At 27.9% G+C, this 20,612-nt stretch overlaps 3 protein-coding genes across 11 annotated transcripts in view; 2 read left to right on the top strand and 1 right to left on the bottom strand.

The window, feature by feature from the left end:
- Positions 1-20,612, bottom strand: part of Fas1 (fasciclin 1 Fas1 domain-containing) — a 264,552-nt gene that overhangs the window by 48,190 nt on the left and 195,750 nt on the right. The gene's annotated exons all lie outside the window — the stretch shown is intronic.
- LOC141537753 (uncharacterized) lies at positions 1,732-2,528 on the top strand. Its single transcript, XM_074258917.1, has one exon. The coding sequence runs from the start codon at positions 1,760-1,762 to the stop codon at positions 2,417-2,419; it is 660 nt and encodes a 219-aa protein (XP_074115018.1). The 5' UTR covers positions 1,732-1,759; the 3' UTR covers positions 2,420-2,528.
- On the top strand, positions 4,025-16,656 carry Orc3 (origin recognition complex subunit 3). Of its 5 annotated transcripts, none has more exons than XM_074258915.1 (14): positions 4,025-4,174; positions 4,258-4,366; positions 6,258-6,395; positions 6,534-6,654; positions 6,727-6,884; positions 7,467-7,615; positions 7,757-7,865; positions 8,185-8,349; positions 9,139-9,447; positions 9,694-9,984; positions 10,949-11,182; positions 11,689-11,808; positions 16,313-16,377; positions 16,465-16,656. In XM_074258915.1, exons 2-14 carry the CDS (start codon positions 4,343-4,345, stop codon positions 16,556-16,558), a joined length of 1,977 nt encoding a protein of 658 aa, XP_074115016.1. In that variant the 5' UTR covers positions 4,025-4,174; positions 4,258-4,342; the 3' UTR covers positions 16,559-16,656. The 5 variants fall into 5 exon arrangements, with proteins under 5 accessions (XP_074115016.1, XP_074115015.1, XP_074115014.1 ...); XM_074258914.1 differs by having other exon boundaries at positions 4,031-4,182; XM_074258913.1 differs by having other exon boundaries at positions 4,031-4,186.

Genomic DNA, 20,612 nt, shown 5'->3' with positions numbered 1-20,612 from the left:
GTACCTAAAAATCTATATATACACTGATAGAAAATTTATGTTGACTCAAGAGATATTTTCTTGATCTAAGAATTTATTTTGGAAGACAAATGATTATTTTGCTTTAAGAATTTCTTGTCTTGATTTAGATTTGCTTGGCTTAAGAGCTATATTATCTTCAATCGATACATTTACTTTTTCAACCAAAATAACATTATCGTTTAAAAAATTTAAAATAATTCATCAAAGTATATTTCAAAAACTAAATAGTCTATAAATGTTATACCGAAAAAAAATTATTTCTTGGAAATAAGTAAATTAATGACTCAAAAAAAAAGCCATTCTTAACACAAGTCGGTAACATCTTGAATCAATGTTATCACCTATCTTGAACCAAGAGACAAAAATTCTTGAAAGAAATATATCTATATCTAGTTCCAAGAGTTGAAATTTTAAAGAAAAAAAGTTTCTTGAATCAAGATTTTTTCTCTATCAGTGTATATATAGGAGACTTTCTATAGATATAGTCGCTCATCACAATATCTCTGGAACTATAAGACCTATAGACTTGAAATTTAGCAGGAATATTTTTTTCGCTGAGTAGAGGTCAACTAAGAACGAATTTTAGGTAATTCCACCCGCAAGGGGGGTAACGGGGGCGTTAACAATCAAAAATTCCCGTTTTTAAACTATAGCTCCTATCGACTTCAAATTTGGTAGGAATCTTCTGTAAGAGATGTAGAAATAATCTATCAATTAATTTTACAATAATCTCACCCCACAGAAGGTTGCGGGGATAGGTATTAACAATGAAAATTTTTAATTTCCAAGCTATAGCTCCTATAGACTCCAAATTTAATAGAAGTCGTCTACATGTGATACAAAAATGATCTAAGAACGGATTTTACACCGAATCACCTCCAATAAAGATCGCGGGGGTGGGTGTTAACAATAAAAAATCTTAATTTTTAAAATATAGCTTCAAAAAGCTGCAAATTTGGTAAGAATCTTTTATTTGTCGTGTAGAGATCATCTCATTACGGATTTCAATAAATTCTACTTCCGATTCGATGGAATGTGGAACCTGTGCAAGTCAAAATAATACTCCAATTAAATTTAAATTCTAGATCTAAAACTACAATTCTATAAAGTGCCCAACGGAGCGGTCGGCAACAGCTAATCCCGTATATAATATATACTAGAAATTCGAATAGCGCGCGCCTAAATTTTAGCCAATAATGAATCGTGGCCCGTTTTATGCGAATTTCGACCTTTGAATAACTTCAAGACTTTCATGTATTTTATTTGAGAGGATAAATATATGAAAAATTGATGTGGGTACTCAAATGAAATGACTCGATGAGTTTAATATCGGGATGAGCTTATATCTTTAAAAACGTCAATATTTCACAAGATAAAAGGTCATTTTTAATCATGGTAAGAATAATATGAAACCTTGAAAAAGGACAAATTAAGTCAAGACCTCTGCAATTACACTGTTTCACTAAAAAAAAAACCCGATTTTATCATATCACTATCCTGGATACAATTTTTTTCTTATTTTCTTAATAATATAGATGATGACTATATTAATGAAAAAATAATTAAACTCTTGGGTTACAATGAAAAATTCAGCAACAAATTCATAAATGTCTTCATTAATCACACCTCTGTCATGTGAGTGACTCAGTATTACCTCACATTAATCACATCTTATTAATTATTTTTTTTATCGCTTATCACCTTCTATTAGACAAAGATAAAATTACTAATATTAAAAATGGATCCTTACTTAGTAATTTTGACGTACGTCAGCATGATACTGATCCTGTGCGCGAAAGTAATTTCATTAAAATACTCCGACGCGTCCGCAGAAAAAATCTTCGAGAAGGTGTCATCGCAATTTAATTTCCAGCCGACGTTCCTGGAGATTTACGAACAGTCGACTCGAGCAAAATGCAATAGACTGATTGTGATGAGGCCTTACGAATGGGGCTTCTGGGCGATCAACGGTTACTGCTATGTTTTGAACGCACTTCAGGAATTCGACTGCCCTAGTAGAACATCTCCGACGCTAATTTTCGACGCGCTAACCACTCGGGTGTCCGATCCTAACATCGTTTGCATCCCCCTTGATTACAATGTCGTTAAAAGTGAATACAGCTCTCACGGGCCGCCGATTATTAATTACTTTAATATTGAAGACGTACAAAATCGCGGTCGGTTCACTATTTACGATGCGCTTAATTATTTAATGAAACATTATATTGAAATTGATTTGGATGTCAATAATGTGCATCCTGCTAATAAAATTATGATTGAAATTATAGACAAAAGAAAAAAAATGGAACTTACTTCTAAGGAACTACGGAGGGTTAAACAAGAAGTTGATAATAATTTTCAAAGGTTTCAAAATACATTGACAAATGGAAGAACATAATAATTCTTAAAATAAATCGATAATTTTATTATTTTATTAATTCTATGAAAAATTATGAGAAAAAAATAAATTTATAATTTCAAAGAAAATTTTTTTAAATGTAAAAAAGTATTTTTTTTTTTTTTAAGTAAAAGCAATTTCTCGACAGAAAAATATGAAAAATTTGAGTTTAGTAATTAGAATTGCCGACATTTAACAAAGTTTAAGGAGATCCAAGTCCCAAAAAATCATTTTCAAAAAATTTCATTTGTATGAAAATGAAGTTAGCCGACATTTCAAAATTTTTAGAAATTTTTTATTGAAAAAATTTCAGCTAAATAATTAAAAAAAAAATTTCACCTGTAAAAAACTTGAAAAACTATAAATGCAATTTTTCAGAAATATTTTTTTTGTTGTAATTTAATTAATAAAAAAAATCAAAAATTTTCAGACGTCTGCTAACTTCAGTGTCGTGAATTTGTAGTTTTTTAAAATTTCTAAATGTCAATTTTTTTTATTAATTTTTTTTGCCATAATTTATTTGTTACAAAAATTCTTAAAATTATTAACTATCTGCTAACCCGTGTGAAAAAAATGGTCCTAAAAAAGTCATAAGCTTAGGATCCTAAACGTGACACAATTTAGGACACTTTTATGACACCAAATCGAAATGAAATTTCGATTTTAGAAAAATATTGTCGCAATTACTGAGAGAAAAAATATTGTAAAAAGTACTTTTATGATAATTTTAGGATACTTTTATGACAATTTTAGGATACTTTTATGTAAAATATAAGAATAATATTATGACAATTTTAGGACACTTTTATGAATTTTAGTACACTTTTATGACGACTTTAGGAAATTTTTATGACAATTTTAAAATACTTTTATGACAATTTTAGGATACTTTTATGACAATTTAAAAATACTGTCATGAAAAAAAGGATTCTAAAATTGTCATAAAAGTATCCAAAAGTAGTCATAAAATTGTCATTAAAGTACTTTTTACAATATTTTTTCTGTGAGTAATTGCGACAATATTTTTCTAAAATCGAAATTTCATTTCGTTTTGGCGTCATAAATTAGTCATAAAAATGTCCTAAATTGTGTCACGTTTGGGATCCTAAGTTTATAACTCTTTTGGGACAATTTTAGGGCAATTTTTTTTTACGCGGGAAGTTAATTTTCATGAATATAATATACATAAACAACATATAAATATATTATGGCAATAAATATGAGGCGCGCGCAAATTAAATTCTAGTCCACTTTTATAATCCACTCTTATAATTTAGATGAAAAATATGAAAATATATCATGTAAGCAAACTATTCGTAACGTGATTGGTCAAATATATCAAAGCATAAAAATATATGCAAGTCCCAAATTCATGCGCACGCTTGCGCGCGCAAATTTGAATTCTAGTTAAAAAAATTAAAGTATTCATATAATCACAGCAATATTTGAAAAAGAAAAAATTTTTTTATTAAACGATGACTAACATCTCAACCGTTCAACCTTGAATAGCTTGAAACGACAATCGAGTTCCCACTGAGGTGGCAGCAGCTGCCTGGTAAGATCCCCAGGCAGCTGTCGTCTTCACATTAGTAAAGAGTAACACACTAACACACACAAAATACACTTATAAGACCACTTTCTCTGCTCTGTTATATATTTCCCTCTGCTTGCTTTAACAACAACAAACAAACTAACCAAACTTTCAAGTATCAACCACGATTTATAATTTATAACTTACAATTAGTAATTAATAATGTAAACTCGTGTGTAAATAGCTTCAATATTCAAAGTGGCGTTACACTAAAGCTAAAATATAATTTATATTTAATATATTTCAGTGTTGCGGAAAATATAACGAGGATTAAAATTTAAGTGCGGTGTTACAGAGATTTAATGATCAATACTTAACGGATAATTACTACAATGGACGATGTATCAGTTTCGAAGGTAATTTATTCACTATTTCATGTTTAATATGTAGATAATGATAATAGTTGTTGATTGTAACCTGTTGCATGCCGACATGCCGGCATGCTTATCTTAATTACTGTTTCGCTGTTTACTTTATAATGGCGGGAAAATTCAAATTTATTTAAGCGCCAAATTTAATTTAAATAAAAACAGTTATTTCTTCTTTTTTTTTCCTTTTTTTAATTTATTTAATTTATATGCCAAGGCTTTAAGCCTAATGGCAAGTACAAAAAATGTCACAGTTTTATTCAATCACGTAAGTATTATAATGTAAATTTAGAACATTTAAATAAATCATTTGTCAGAAGGACTAAGGTAAAAACCCCTATTATTGACACTATAAAAGTGATCATGAATATTTGAATTCTTTTATCGTATTTTAAATCAATATTGTCAACTTTTTTTTCGTAGAAAACCTTAATCATAATTATTACTTATGTAATTTAATTAATTAACTTAGATTATTCTTAGTATATAACGGGTAGCTCCTTTACGTAACTCCCATTCTTTCCCGCTTCACAGGATTATTTAATTTGTAAAAAATGCTTGCCGTAAGATGGACGGTGTGGTGTAATGTATATAAAATAAGCGAAAGAGTAATTTAGTATAGACCGGGTAGCTCAAATCGTATTTTAGCCGATTTTTTATTTTTTCCAAAGCAATATAATAATATTTAGCAATAGTTCAAAGGAGATATTAATAATTTTGAATGATATTTAATAATTAAAAAAAAAAAACTATGATTTTGTTAATCTATACATATATAGGAGAGTTTCTATAGATATAGTCACTCATCACGATATCTCTGGAACTATAAGACCTACAGACTTGAAATTTGGCAGGAATATTCCTTTCGCCGAGTAGAGGTCAATGAAAAATTCCTATTTTCAAACTATAGCTCCTATCGACTCCAAACTTGGTAGAAATCTTCTGTAAGAAATGTAGAAAAAGTCTATGGCCAAATTTTACGATAGCTCATCTCACAGGGGTTTGCGGAGGTGGGTGTTAACATTAAAAATTTTTAATTTCCAAGCTATAGCTCCTATAGACCCCAAATTCTCAATTCAAATTTTTTTCTTCGTGTCAATTATTATTCATTTTTGAAAAAAAGCCACGCAAACATTACAATGATTGCACATTGGAAGTTACAATGAATATTAGCTGGAATAATTACATGGATAAAAGGTATATGCTAATTCGATGAAATTTGGAATTTGTGAAAGTCAAAACAATACTCTAATTAAATTTAAAGTTTAGATCTAAAATGCAATCTATAAAATGCCCAGCGAAGCGGGTGGGTAACAGCTAGTTAAATATATTTGATAAGAGCATCATGTGATGACAGTTCAAATTGAATAGTATATTAGTGTGTAAGTTGTTTATCAGAATATTGTTACTTGTACATGTATAAAGAAAACGCCAAAAATAAAATTCTATTTCAAAACCAAAAAAAAAAAAAAAGTAGAGTAGCCGACTTGTCTTCGGAAGGTTCGGGGTTCGAATCCCAGTCCGAGCTATCTTAAAAATATTTTATTGGCTCAAGCGAACCTTTTTTTTTGTGTATTGTTATAACAATACATTCTTATAAGAAATTAAAAACGTATAAACAGTTTTGGCCTACTTAAAAAAATAAAATGTTTTTGCGGTAGTTTATACCTTGGAATTAAATTTTACTATTTTTTAATTTTTTTAATTTTTAAAATTGTCATGAAATATCAAAAATTGTTATTATCACCAGATTTAAAAAATTATAAAATTAATTAGTAGGTCAATACAATAGTAGAGGCTCTTACCTTACAATAAATAAATGAAAAAAAATTTTTTTTCTTATAAAACGTGTCTATGTGTAATTTTTTTTTTTTTTTAGGGAGTTTTTGCTCACCATGGAAGCTACAAAATCGGCAGCAATCGCAAAAGGCCGAAATTAATATCAAATTGCCAAATTTCGGAGCCTTGGTATCTAGTGTACGAACAAGTTTGGTCGACGATTAAAAATTGCGCTGAGGTATTAATAAAAAAATTAAAAAAAATAGTAGTTTAAAAATCGGAAAAATGCGTCAATAAAAAATTAAATTAAAATTTTAAAAATAATTTTGAATTAACAAAAATTTAGTGATTGAATGCAAATTTTGATCAATAACAGGAAATAAACACCGACATGTTCAAACAAATATTGATCGACATAAAGAAGTACATCAGCGATATCAAGAAAAATAATAGCTGCGATTTTTTGAACGAAATTCCCACCGCTATATTGTTAACAGGTTATCAAATAATAATTGTTATTTATTAATAATGATATAATACGATTTTACTGATTAATTAAATTAATATAGGCATCAACCTTCCGGATCATGACGAGTTATTTCGTAAATTGGCGTTACAAATATCTAGCATCACCAATTATATTGCCGTTGTCCAATCCAGGGACTCGGGAAGCATAAAATCGTTGACGGAGGATATGGTTTTTCAGTTAATAAACGGATCCGATGAGGTGAAAATTTAATTAATTTCAATTTATACTGTTTTATATAGATATATAACTGAAAAACCCGACTTTATTATATTTCGAGATTTATATATAATTATATCGCGTTCCAGATGCCATAAGATCGTATACCGGCAAAAGGTCCCAGTAAAAAGCCATAAGGGCGTATAATAAAAATTCTATTATTTTTTCAAAGTCCAAAAAAAAATTTTTAGTTTAAAGAAAAAATTTTTTTTACATTTCTGCACATTTTTTTCGAACTAAAAATTTTTTTCGACTTAGAAAAAAAAAATGAAATTTTTATTATACGCGCTTGTTAAAAATTTTTTGAATAAAAGTTGTTTAAAATTTAATTTTATAAAAGTATATTTTTTTTTACGGGAGATAAATACACAGAAAAAAAAATTCATTTGAATCAAGAGAAAAATTCTTGAATCAAGTAAAATTTATTTAAACCAATAAAAATTTCTTAGTTTAAGAATTTTTCTACTCGAATTAAGAAAATGAAATTCTTCAAAATTATTTACTTGATTCAAGTAAATTTTTTTTTTGTGTACATTTTTAACTTAAAATATATTCGTGTTAAAGGTCCCGACTGTCAGAAAAAACCAGTGTACTTTGAGAGTATTAGAGGCTTGGTACAAAGAACAATGTACGGACACTCCGCTGGTTATTGTAATCCCGGATTTCGAAAGTTTTAATCCGATTATACTACATGACTTTATATTGGTGTTGAGGTAAATATACGGGCATCAATGTTTTACAGGTTGGAAGATTTAACATTCTAGGAAGAAAAATTAAAATCTGACAATATATGATTATTTATTATATAAATATTAAACAAGACAATATTGCATTACTAATGCCAAAAATTTCAGCTCATACAGACGAACAATGAAATTTGTACTCATTTTTGGAGTTGCAACAACTCTTCACGCAGTTCACAGATCATTACCATACGACGCGACGTCCAAACTTCGAGTTCAGGTAAACAAGAACAAAAATAAACAGAATAAAATTTTCATATGCAATTATTTTTAAAGCAAGTAAAAACTTTTAGATAAGTATAATACGTATGGCATTTGATTCATGGTTGTTGTAAATAGCTATGAGGAACAAAAACAAAACAAACTAAATACTGAATAAACTTAAAGCTCCTCTATTTTATTTTTCTCCAGATATTCCGCTATTTATGTTCTCTTTACTTCGTTAAATATATGTTGTAACTCTGTTAAAATCTAAAACCATGAATTGCTAATTTCTTTTTCATCCTTGTATATTTTCTGTTTATTTTTTATTTTTACAGGTTTTTTACACGCAAACGCAAGTCAAAAGTTTGTCGGACATTTTGGAGGGCACTGTGTTCTCCGGAAAAACCCCTTTTATGCTAACTGGACGCGCTTTTCAATTATTGACTGACATTTTTCTGTTTTATGATTTTTCCGTCGATTCTTTCTTGCAAGGTTACAAGGTATTATTATATTTTTATATTATTATTGCATACTTCAAGTTTAAGCGCGATGATATGATCGAATTTCGCCTAACAATTAAGATCCCAATTAAAATTTAAATCCCGACAATTTATGACTTTAAATCGTAGCTAGTACTCATAAATAATACAAAAAACACACCGTTAGAAATAAAGAGGATTCCTGAACTTGTCAAAATTTTTTTTAAATCGATTAATTGCTATTTTTATATAAAAAAGTCGTTTTAATGACTTGTGTGGATTTTTAAAGTTTTTATAAAGGTGCAAACACGATAACTTTTGAAAAAATAAATTTTTCAACTCTATTTATTTTTTAATCTCTTCATCTGCCTTATGGAAAGTTGCGTATTGAAAGTTGCAACTTAATATTGTTTTGTTTAATTATAATTAATTTTTTTCGGATGGAATTTAGAGAAATTTTCTGTCCTTTGAGCAGTTATTTATAAAAATTTATTTGTAAATACAGCTTGAAGACAGCTAATACTATACTCAATTGTGTTCGCTGCCTGACCAAAGATAATACAGTCTTTAATTGGTTCTTTTTTATGATTCACTTTTCGGAACGAAAGAGGGCGTTCAATTCGTATAAAAAAATTACTTTCCGCGGAAAAATTTAAACGAGCTTTAAAATTGAATTTTAAATACAATTAATTTCTTGTGATTAACGTATTAAAATTATTTTTTTATTTATTCTCGTAGTGTACAGAGATAATTTTTTTTTTTTCTATCGAAAAAATTTCTTCTATTAACATTTAGAGCTTTGTATTTTAGTTATGTATGTTCCAACACTTTTTTGGCAACAATCTGACCTCACTGTGCTGCACTCGTGACATTACCGATCAAGCGATCGGAAAATTATCAACCGAAGATTTAGATGACATCAGAAGCTTACCCTCAGTCGTAAAATACGTGGAGAAGCATAAAATACAAGGAAAAGAGGACATGGACGACGAAAGCTTGAAATGGCTGGTTGGAAAGTTTCTACAACAATTTCACGACTCTACCAGTAGATTTTTTATTATTCTCAAGTGCTTGCATTATTTCGTTTCTTCTCTTCCCGGATCGCCGTTGGGTAAACAGGTACAGTTCTACGTTATTTATTTACTTATTTATTTCTCTGAATATTTCACTGGCTTTAATTAATAAGAGTTTGTACTCTCTGACATTCAGTTTAATTAAAAGTGTATATGATGAATATGAATTATTTTTATTTCTTTTATTGGAGACATTTCATTATTAAAATTACTTTATCACTTGAATAAAAATTTTTTATTATCATTATTATTATTGTTATTTATTTATTTATTTTTTATTTTTTTTTTCAAGTTACGTGAAATATATGCAACCGCAGTGACATGTGATTTAACAGAAACTCAAGAATACAAAGAATGTATAAAACTACTAAATTTTCTTTCGAAATCTGAATTAGTTAAAAAATTGGAGAAGATAATAAAAATAATCGAAGATAACAACACCGAAGAAATAAATTTCAATGGAGTTATAGAAAATTTAAAAATGCATTTAGAAAAAATAAAAGAAGCCAGTTTGGAAATTTCATCAGAAGTCACTCAAGTTGCAACTCCGACTTTAAAAATAAGTCGGACTTCATTTAGAGAAGTAATTTACTTAGTTTAATTTGTGATAAAAAATCTTCATTATTAATATTGATTATTGATAACAACCCGAGTATAAATAAAATTATTTTTTACGAAAAAATAATAAATGTCGTTAGACCGCTGCATCACCGCCGTTTGGTGGTATATATTGAAATGAAATATTTGTTGATCATTCAAATAGCTAAACTAAATTTACGTACATTGATAGAAAATTTATGTTGACTCAAGAGATATTTTCTTGATCTAAGAATTTATTTTGGAAGACAAATGATTATTCTGCTTTAAGAATTTCTTGTCTTGATTTAGATTTTCTTGGCTTAACAGCTATATTATCTTCAATCGATACATTTAGTTTTTCAACCAAAGTAACATTATCGTTTAAAAAACTTAAAATAATTCATCAAAGTATATTTCAAAAAGTAAAGAGTCTTTAATTGTTATACCGAAAAAAAATTATTTCTTAGAAATAAGTAAATTAACGACTCAAAAAAAAGTTCAAATTTTGAAGAAAAAAAGTTTCTTGAATCAATATTGTTTTTCTATCAGTATAGTAAACTTACGGCTTGAAGCACAGTTGGTAATGTTCGAGACTTTCATGCAGACGACCCAGGTTCGAACCCGAAGGCGAAATTAAAAATCTACATCAACAATACGACTAAAAAAATCAAAAATTTCGCGGGACGTCGGCCTAATTTAATAAAATTTTTTTTGTTTGAATATTATGCATTTGAATAAAAGAAGATTGAACAATATGTCTTACGTTAAAATTTCTAGTCAGGTTATTTATTAATCAATTATTGCGTAATAAATTAATTATGATGCCATTTTTTGTGAAATTGTCGGTATGATTTAGAATTAATGCGGAGATGGTGCAGCGGTCGAACGGAATTTATTATTTTTTCGTAAAAAATAATAATTTCATTTTTACTCGGGAATTATAAAATTCTCAATAATTAATTTTTTAGAATTTACTGAATAAAGCTCAAAAGTCTTCAAAGTCAGCATTTAAACAAGCGCAATTGGATTTGATGAATTATTTAAATGATAATCTGTTTACCGAGTATTTGAAAAATCCAAACCGTTTGCCCTGCAGTGAAATATTTTGCTTCAGCGACGCAAATGCCGGGAAACATCATTTACGAGGTTCATTACGGGCGGTTATTCACACGGGATTGAATGATCCATCGATTTATTTAAATGTGAGTAATTTTGTCGCTTACTTTTATTTATAAAATTTCAAATTTCAAATTTTTCCGATCGATTTGATAAAAGTTTTTACTCTAATAATTTTTCTTTATAGCCTTAATAATTTTCGTTAATTAAAAACATTAAAAACAATAAAATAAAGAATTTTAAAACTCTTTAGAATTTCAAATTTCCTCTTCATCCATCATACATGTATATAAATGTGTAGCATTAAAATATGAAGGGGAAGTATGAAATTTAGTATGTTGGAATAATCCACCAGCGGCATTCATCCGTTTACTATCCAATGAATTGCAAATGTCCTAAAATGTTCCTATTCCTCTATCTGTTCCTATATCTGTCTCTATTTACCTCCCGGCCCATTCCACCCGCTTTGTCTCGTGGCATAGCTCTTTATTATACACACTAAACTGGTTGTTCTGCAGTAGAGCCACCAGTTTAAAATGTATATTGTATTGGCATTGCCACTGGTCTATTCTATTAATTTTCTAACCTACAGTGCGGCTGCTGTAAATTCGAAACCGAGCAAACGATTCTACCGACGTTACCCGACCTCAGTATTATTTACAAGCTACATCTGGAGTCAAGGAAATTGATCAATATGTATGATTGGCTGCAAGTAAGTCTACTCTCTTTCTCTTAATACACACTTAAAAGAAATTTGGAAAATCCAAAACTCCACAATTCATAATGCTCATAGAATTTTTAATAAAAAAATATTTTTTTCTCCATAAATTCCACGGCAATTTATATATTCTATGGCAAAAAATCAAACCTGAATATTTCGAGAACCTTATTCTGAGTTTTTTTTTACCCCATCTAATCGCTAATTAATACCATAATTCGAGAAAGTTGTTAAGGTTTGACTTCCTCGTAAGATTAAAAAAAAATACTAACATTTTTAATAGTATATTACACTACTAGGGCAGAAAGTTTGAGATTGCAGCTGCTCTCAATATAACAATTACCAATAGAAGGTAAAAAAGAGGAAAATGATGGCGCCCACCATTAATTTTCGGATGCTTTAATAGCACAGAGTATTATTCTGAGGATTAAACTTGATATTGCTGTGAGAATTTTACTAATTTTCTCACAATAAGAATACTCGTTTATACTTTGTATTTCTGGAGGAAAAATACTTTCTTTTCATTGCACCAATAAATTTTTCATAGATTGTAACACTTGATTATTCATTTAAAAATTTAGTCCCTTGTGCGCATTTTTTATTTTATTATTATTTCATAATTAAATGAAGATTACCAGTCGTGAATTTTTGGATTTTCAAAAATTTTTTTTCATCGAAAAAATATCCGATTACGGAATTTTTACACTAAAATAAATATTAATTTAGTTCCCTAAGCGCATATGCGTAATAATAACAGCTGGAGCTGAGTTGAGTAAGAGAAAAACCGCTAAATTTTTGAAACATAAATAACTTCAATAATTGAAAATAATAAATTTCCTTATTACACGCTTTTTATTAGCTTCACTTGTTTGTATGTTTGTATGTTTGTAACCGACTTCTTTGGGCGCGATTTTGACGCACTTTAAACGGCCAGATTTCGTTCAAACTTTGTAGATTTATCGAGGACCGATGACATTACACTAATTTGATAAAATTATTCCATTTTTCAATTTGCAAAATAAGATTTTTGTTAAGTTATATAATTTTTATCTATAGTCGATAAGGCAGAAATTTTAAATTTCCAATCATGATCTTTAGACGATTTATCTAATATTAACAAAGTGCATGCTGGTAAGTTAGTTGCCAAATAATAGTTTAAAATTAAAAAAACAAGCTATTATAAATGAACCAAACTAAAAAGTAGAAAATAAATAATGGTTTAAAAAAACTAAAAAACATGCTTTTTATAGAAAAACCGAACTAAGAAAATAGAAAATAAGTTTTAATAAATTTAAATTAAGAATAGTGTTAAAAATTTCAATAAATGTAATTAATAATAGTGTAAATAAAAAAAAAATGTATTTGATTTAAAAAAAAACGTGGGGTGCTTTTTAAGATATTCTAAAAATGATAATCACTCTACTCACATCTGTCGATAGAATATTTATATCTATTGACCCATGCTCCTTACGCTTTTTTTTAAATAAAATACATTTTTTTTATTTACACAATTATTAATTTATATTTATTGGAATTTTTAACACTATTCTTAATTTAAATTTATTAAAACTTATTTTCTATTTTTTTAGTTCGGTTTTCTATAAAAAGCGTGTTTTTTGGTTTTTTTTAATTATTATTTATTTTCCAGTTAACTCTATCAATTAGCAACATAATATATTTTTTATTAAAAATTCTATGAGCAATATGAGTCGTGGACTTTTGGATTTTCCAAACTTGTTGTATCAGTTTTCCGAACTGAGTTAGCGTGAACCTTTATCATCCCTAAATCTTATTTTTTATCAATAAAAATAAACAATTACTAACGATTTGTGAAACAACCAAAACTTAAGTTACGCTACGTAGTACATTTTAGTCCCTCAAGCCGAACAGTAATTGTACAATTTTAAAAACTCGGGTAATAAATTTGTATTTAAAAATTTCCACAAATTCAAAGATAAACCAACGAAATAAATAAAACAAATTCCGTTTAATAAAATGGATTTTAAAAACAATTCCAAATTATTTATAATTTATCAGTACGCGGTGTAATTACGATTTAAAGCTTATACAATTCAACGTAGTTGAATTATTAGCCAACAGTTGTAGGCGTGCATTCAAAATAAAAATGTTTTTAAAAGTCCGTGGTATACAGTAAGCTTATCTAGATATTGCGGAAAAAAATAAAATATTCAACGAGTGGATTTTTAACGAGCACTATACTATTCTCGCAGTAGAGTAGTTTTTATTCAAGCGATCGAGATAATTTTTCCGAGCTATTTTAAGATCACTCTGCCCAGGTGAAGAGTTTTAGTGTTGCGACTTTCCAAGTTAAATTATCGCTTTTAAAATGTACGCTCTGCACAAGTGCTAAATAGCTTTGGAAAAGCTTCCAGGGACTCATCGCGTAGATCTAATGACTGATGGCGTAGCGTGGCTAAGCATAAATTATGAATTATGTTCCCTCGACCAAAATTACCTTGTTTCGTCGCCATCAACATCTACGGCGCCATCTACTACTACTTCTTCGTCCATCCACTATAAATATTCCATGAGTCACTCGTTAACTTTAAAATCAACCGATAATTCTATTATAACTTTCATTTAAATTCATTTTTTATTAAACTTCATTAAATTAACAATTTGGCCTTTAATTTTAATTTTCCGTCCAGAATCTCAAATCTAATAAATAATCAATTGCATTACTTTTATACTCGTAAGATTTCAATAAACTAAATTATTTTTCGTTGTTTAATAAAATCAATTAACCCGATAATTACCCAGAAAATTATTCGTTTCGAATGAGTTGGATGTCATAATTAAATACGCGTCAGGTTTCGCTGAAAATGCATTCCGACAATCGTGTCCTTTCATTTTAATTGACTCATTATTTTGTTAATTGTAATTATAATCGTAAAAGTTATTTTGGTTTGAATAATTGAGGTATCGTTCGAATGTAATTAAAATTATGTATGGTAATTATAGAACAGAAGAGTTTGGTCAGTAATTTCGAGGTTATTAGCTTGTTTAATAGTTTTGAGATATTTTATAGCACAGCCATAATTTATCATTACAAAAATTTTCTTTAATTGAATAAAATTACACAATTGTGTTTGTATTATTCTTGTATATCATTTTAAACATTCAGTAATTCAAATCTTGATATAATTTTTTATCTAAATAAAATAGTTTAAGAATTTTTCCAAAAAGAAGACTTTTCGAAAGAAAAATGATCACTGAGCTTATAAAAAATTTTTTTAAATCGATTAATTCCCATTTTTACACAAAGAAGTCGTTTTAATGGCTGAAGTAGATTTTAAAAATTTTTATAAAGGTGCAAACACGAAAACTTTTGAAATAATAAATTTTTCAACTCTATTTATTTTTTAATCTCTTCATCTACCTTATAGGAAGTTGCGTATTGAAAATTGCAGCTTAATATTGTTTTGTTTAATTACAATTAATTTTTTTTTGGCTGGAATTTGGAGAAATTTTCTGTCTTTTAAGCAGCCATTTATAAAAATTTATTCTTAAATACAGCTTAAAGACAGCTAATACTATACTCAATTGTGTTCGCTGGCTAACCAAAGATAATACAGTCTTTAATTGGTTCTTTTTTATGATTCACTCATCGGAACGAAAGGGAGCGTTCAATTCATTTAAAAAAATTTCCGCGGGAAAATTTAAACAAGCTTTAAAATAGAATTTTAAATAAAATTAATTTCTTGTAATTACCATACTAAAATTATTTTTTTATTTATTCTTGTATTGTACAGCAGACAATTATTTTTTCTATCGACGTGTTAAAGGAAAAATGATCGCTAAGCTTAACAATTTTTTTTAATCGATTAATTGCTATTTTTACATAAAAAAGTCGTTTTAATAGCTGGTAAAGATTTTTTAAGTTTTTATGAAGGGGCAAACGCGATAACTTTTGAAAAAATAAATTTTTCAACTCTATTTAGTTTGCTATCTCTTCATTTGCCTTATGGAAATTTGCATATTGAAAATTGCAGCTGAATATTGTTTTGATTAGTTATAATTATTTTTTTTCGGCTGGAATTTGGAGAAATTTTCTGTCCTTTGAGCAGCTATTTATAAAAATTTATTTATAAATATAGCTTGAAGACAGCTGATACTAGACTCAATTGTGTTTGCTGGTTGACCAAAGCTAATACAGTCTCTAATTGGTTCTTTTTTATGATTTACTTATCGGAACGAAAGAGGGCGTACGATTCGTATGAATAAAATACTTTTCGCGGGAAAATTTAAACGAACTTTAAAATTGAATTTTAAATAAAATTAATTTCTTGTAATTACTATATTAAAATTATTTTTTTATTTATTCTTGTAGTGTATAATAGATCATTTTTTTTTTTATCGAAATTTGATATAAAATTTATAAAAAATTAAAATAGTATTAAGATTGTTAAAAAATTTTTCTAGATTCCTTATTTCGATAATTTTAATGTTACAATTATTTTTTTAAACTAATTTTTAGGCATTTTTAATGGTCGTTAATCCTAATCACGAATCCGAACAAACAGAAGTGGATCCAGAAATACAGTATCCTTTAAAAGAAAAAAATAAAACTAAAACTGAAAATGACAGCTAACCAAATATAACGATTAATTTTCTTAACAAATAAATCAGAGCACGTTTTACTCGAGCCGTTGCCGAGCTCCAGTTTCTCGGCTTCATAAAAACGTCTCGGAAGAAAACCGACCACGTAAAACGACTCACATGAGTTTGAAACTCTTCTACTATACTATTCTAATCTTCAGATATTTTTTGTAACTTTTTTATAAAAACCCATTGAAATAAAGCGAACTTTTCCACCCAGAATCACGTTGATATTAAACATTAATAATAGTAATGTATACGAATGTAATGCAAATTTGAAGTTCAATATTAAACATATATATGCGAATGTAAATGAAGACATGTCTCAAAGGTTTAGCCTGAAGATATTTAATTAATTCATGACCTTCTTAGATGGCAGTCAAATATTCCGTTACTTACTACACATTATTATTATTATTTGTATGATTATTATAATAATTATTCCTCCCCTTGTACAGTACTTAAGTTCAGACAAGTTGTATTGTAAGTAATAACTTTTTAATGAGTAATAAAATGTCTTGCTAATTCAACTTCAGCTGACATTTATGCATAAATATTAAATTTATTAATTTTATAGATTTAATTTTATTTTACGTTTTTTCAGTTTTCAATCGTCAAATTTTTGTTAGAATAAAATTATTTAATTATAAAATTTTCTTGCCTTGAATTTTAAATTCTTAACACGCCATCTGTTGGGATTTATTGATACTAAGTATATGTTAGTCCACGAATTTACAATTGAAATCGTTGAGTATTCTTAGTTTCTAATAGATGGCGTATGGTTAAAAAATTCTTTCCTACCTAGAACGTTAATTTATCCACGTCATAGTCTCAATTAAATACCGACTGGATTCACTCTTCGAGAAGTATCTGTATTCAGCAGCAAGTGCACTTTATTTGCTGTTGATGTTTTGAATTGCTCAACTATGAGCGATTTGATGTGCATTGAAGTATTTTTGTAATTAAAATATGGTTTGAAAAAAAAATTTTTACATAACATGCATTAATTCTTATTTATATTTTAGTATTTAATTTTCTCCAGTTTTGATAAGTAAATTTTTTGAACAGAAATAATCTCTTTTTTTTTTTACTGTTTAACTGAATAAATCTTATCAACTCTTAATAACCCTTTGGGGAAATATAGATTCGCTATAAAATGATTTGTTTATAACAACGATAAATTGATATCATTATTGCAAGAAATAAAAGTGACTAATATTACTTCATAATATCTCTGAAAAAATCTGATTCTTTCACGTTTGAAATTTTGTAAACAGCATTAAATAAGTTTGATTCAGTCTTCTTGCAGAGTCCAAAATTTATGTTAAATAATAACCTAAAACAACATCTGCTTTTATCTAACTTACCGACTTTTATTATAACATTTTGCAAGATTTGCTCCCTTGTGGAAATAATTCTCAGAAAAAATTCTTGAAAAGTCTTTATAACTCTGAATAAGACTTTTCGAAAGTCTTCACATCCCTAACTAAGTAAAGGAAAGACTTAATAAGTCGTCAAAATTCAGCAAAACTCTTCAAAAGTCAAATTTTCCCAGTAATTTCGGACTTTCTTAAAGAGTTATTAAGACTTGATAAGACTTATTCAGTTTGACAATAAAAGAAGAGAATATTTCTTTTCAAAAAAATTACTTGTCAGAATTAAAGAAAATTGAAAATAAAACTATAAAAAAGAATTAATGCATGTTTTGTAAAAATTTTTTTAAAATAATATTTTCATCACGAAAATACTGTGATGGGCATCGAATCACTCATAGTTGAGCAAGTCAAAACATTAACAGCAAATGAAATGCACTTGCTGTTGGAAACAGATACTACTCAAAGAGTAAATCCAATCCGAACAAAAACAGTTTCACTGTAAAAAAATCGTGCCAAGTCCACGTTCATAAGACTATTAAGAAAAAAAAATTTTATTTCTTTACAAAAAGATATAAAATAAAAAATTAAAAAATCCAAGTAACCGATATGGTTGTATATGATTTTCGAAAATTAAAAAAATTTTTGTAAATTTAAAAATTAAAAGAAACAATTTTGGAACGTATTTAGTGTGCGTAGTTACGAAATATTTCACTTTTATGAAATTCCTAAATTGTATCTACTAGGACACTTAAAAAAATTGAAGTACACAATAACGCACACCAAGTGCATCGTTATATTATTTAGTCTCTGGCCGTCCGCTTTTTACATAAGAAAAAGTTAAAATCTAAAAATCTGGGTCGCTATAGTTTGTGCTGATTATTTTTCATAATTTTAAATAGAAATTATAAAGATAATTGATAATAATCAAGTAATACGCGTAATAAAAAGCATGAACTACTATTATAAAATATCATATAAAAAAAAAATCAAATTAAATTTGAAAAAAAACTTGTAACCTCAAAAAACGATTCTGCTTACGGTATATACACACTCGGTAGTCTGGCTTGAGAACGGAACTTGGCGCCAGATTCTACCGAATCTGTTGAACGGTATTTAATTTGGACTATACCGTCCTACCGTCTAGACCCTACCGTAAATTTGCCGTACTCTACCGCACTTTGGATCCGTTAGGGAATTGATTGATTTCAGTGCTACTTTATTTGTCTACCGAGATTTAATTTACAAAGAACTGTTGATTAGCTTACTTACTTAATTTTTTACTTTCTTATTCTGTTTTATTTTCATTTTTCTTTTTAAATTTTTCCAAAATAAATCCTCGCACAAAAAAATGTTCAAAAAATTTTCAAAATTAAAATGCAAAATAACCTTTGAAACTTCTTTTATTGAATTACGTGTACTCTGATGTAAATAAAATGTATGACTTTGGTATTTGACCACTGCCTTGGCATTAAAATCAATGAATAAAATAAAAAATTTTCAGAGAGATTCAGACTAGTGGCATTTTGTTTCAGAGTCCCACAATAATGATTCAGACTACTGACAGAATCTTATTTTCACCAGGGTTTTTTGTCTTGAATTCTGATTTCTTGGCTCAAGACACCTAAACCTTCGGTCGATAAATATTGTCACTTAAATCAAAGGAAAATTATCTTCAGTTGATAAAAAAATTTTAAACCGTAAAAAGTTTTCTAAAATTTGAAATAATACCATTTTCATTCAAGAACTTGAGATTTTTGATTCATTGAGTTGTCTTTTCATAAATTTTTTAAGTACTTGAATATCTTGTAGGAGTTAAAAATTTTTTTTTCCACTATTCACAGAAAAAAAAAAAAAATAAAATAAATATAAAAACAAAAATCACCAGAAAATCAAAGAAAAAACCGGATAAGCTTTAATTAGTATTCCGTCAATAGTCTCGTGCCTACATATATTCGCTATAGAAATTAATATACATTATATTTTTTTTTTATTTATTCCAGTCATCAATATTCAATGCGAGCTCTTTTAAATTATCCGTTTAGTATGCGTGACTACTTTTCCCATGTTTTTTTTTGTCAATCAGAAGAATATAAATTTTAATTTATTTTCATTGCACCTGGGCTCTAGTATTTTTTATGAATAATTGATAAATTCCAAAACGGATTAATTCAAAAATCACGAATATTTTCCCATCGTAAGAACTGAAAATAATTATGATAAATAAAAATTTTAACACTAGATGGCGCGTCAGCAAATAGCCGTATTACTGATGACGTCATTTTTGTTCGGTTAGTTGCAAGTTTTTATTTTTAAAATCTAAAGACCATTTTCGCGTTTAATTATTACTGTAATGCATAAATAAATACAATTTTTATCAGAACAAAATCGAATGTAATTAATAACTACTGGGTGCAGAGATTTATCCAACGAAAGTATCTAATTGAAGATTTTTATTTACTCAATAACCTAAATGTTTCTGTCGTTGATAATTTAGTTATGAAATATTAGAGACATCAAACAATAACTAGTTTCTTATAATTGTAAGATTGTTTATTAAATAAAATGATCCCGACATCATCTCAGGAAATTTATTACACGCTTTTTATTAGCTTCACCTGTATGTTTGTTTGATTGTTTGTATGTTTGTAACCGACTTCTTTGAGCGCGATTTTGACCCACTTTAAACGGCCAGATTTCGTTCAAATTCTGTAGATATATCGAGAACCGATGACAACACACTATTTTGACAAAATTATTCCATTTTTCATTTTGCAAAATAAGATTTTTGTTGATTTATGTATT

The sequence above is a fragment of the Cotesia typhae genome, unplaced genomic scaffold (assembly GCF_013202065.1).
Source record: "Cotesia typhae breed Kobodo isofemale line unplaced genomic scaffold, CoteBio_Ctyphae scaffold_91, whole genome shotgun sequence".
Taxonomy (NCBI): domain Eukaryota; kingdom Metazoa; phylum Arthropoda; class Insecta; order Hymenoptera; family Braconidae; genus Cotesia; species Cotesia typhae.
Note: the sequence above shows the minus strand (reverse complement) of the source record. Positions and strands in the feature narration are given on the sequence as shown.

Coding starts and splice junctions, on each gene's coding strand:
- Orc3 (XM_074258915.1), top strand. CDS start 4,343: ATGGACGATGTATCAGTTTCGAAG. Junction 7,866..8,184: donor CGTCCAAACTTCGAGTTCAG/GTAAACAAGAAC, acceptor TTATTTTTACAG/GTTTTTTACACGCAAACGCA. Junction 9,985..10,948: donor GTCGGACTTCATTTAGAGAA/GTAATTTACTTA, acceptor TTAATTTTTTAG/AATTTACTGAATAAAGCTCA.
- LOC141537753 (XM_074258917.1), top strand. CDS start 1,760: ATGGATCCTTACTTAGTAATTTTGACGTACGTCAGCATGATACTGATC.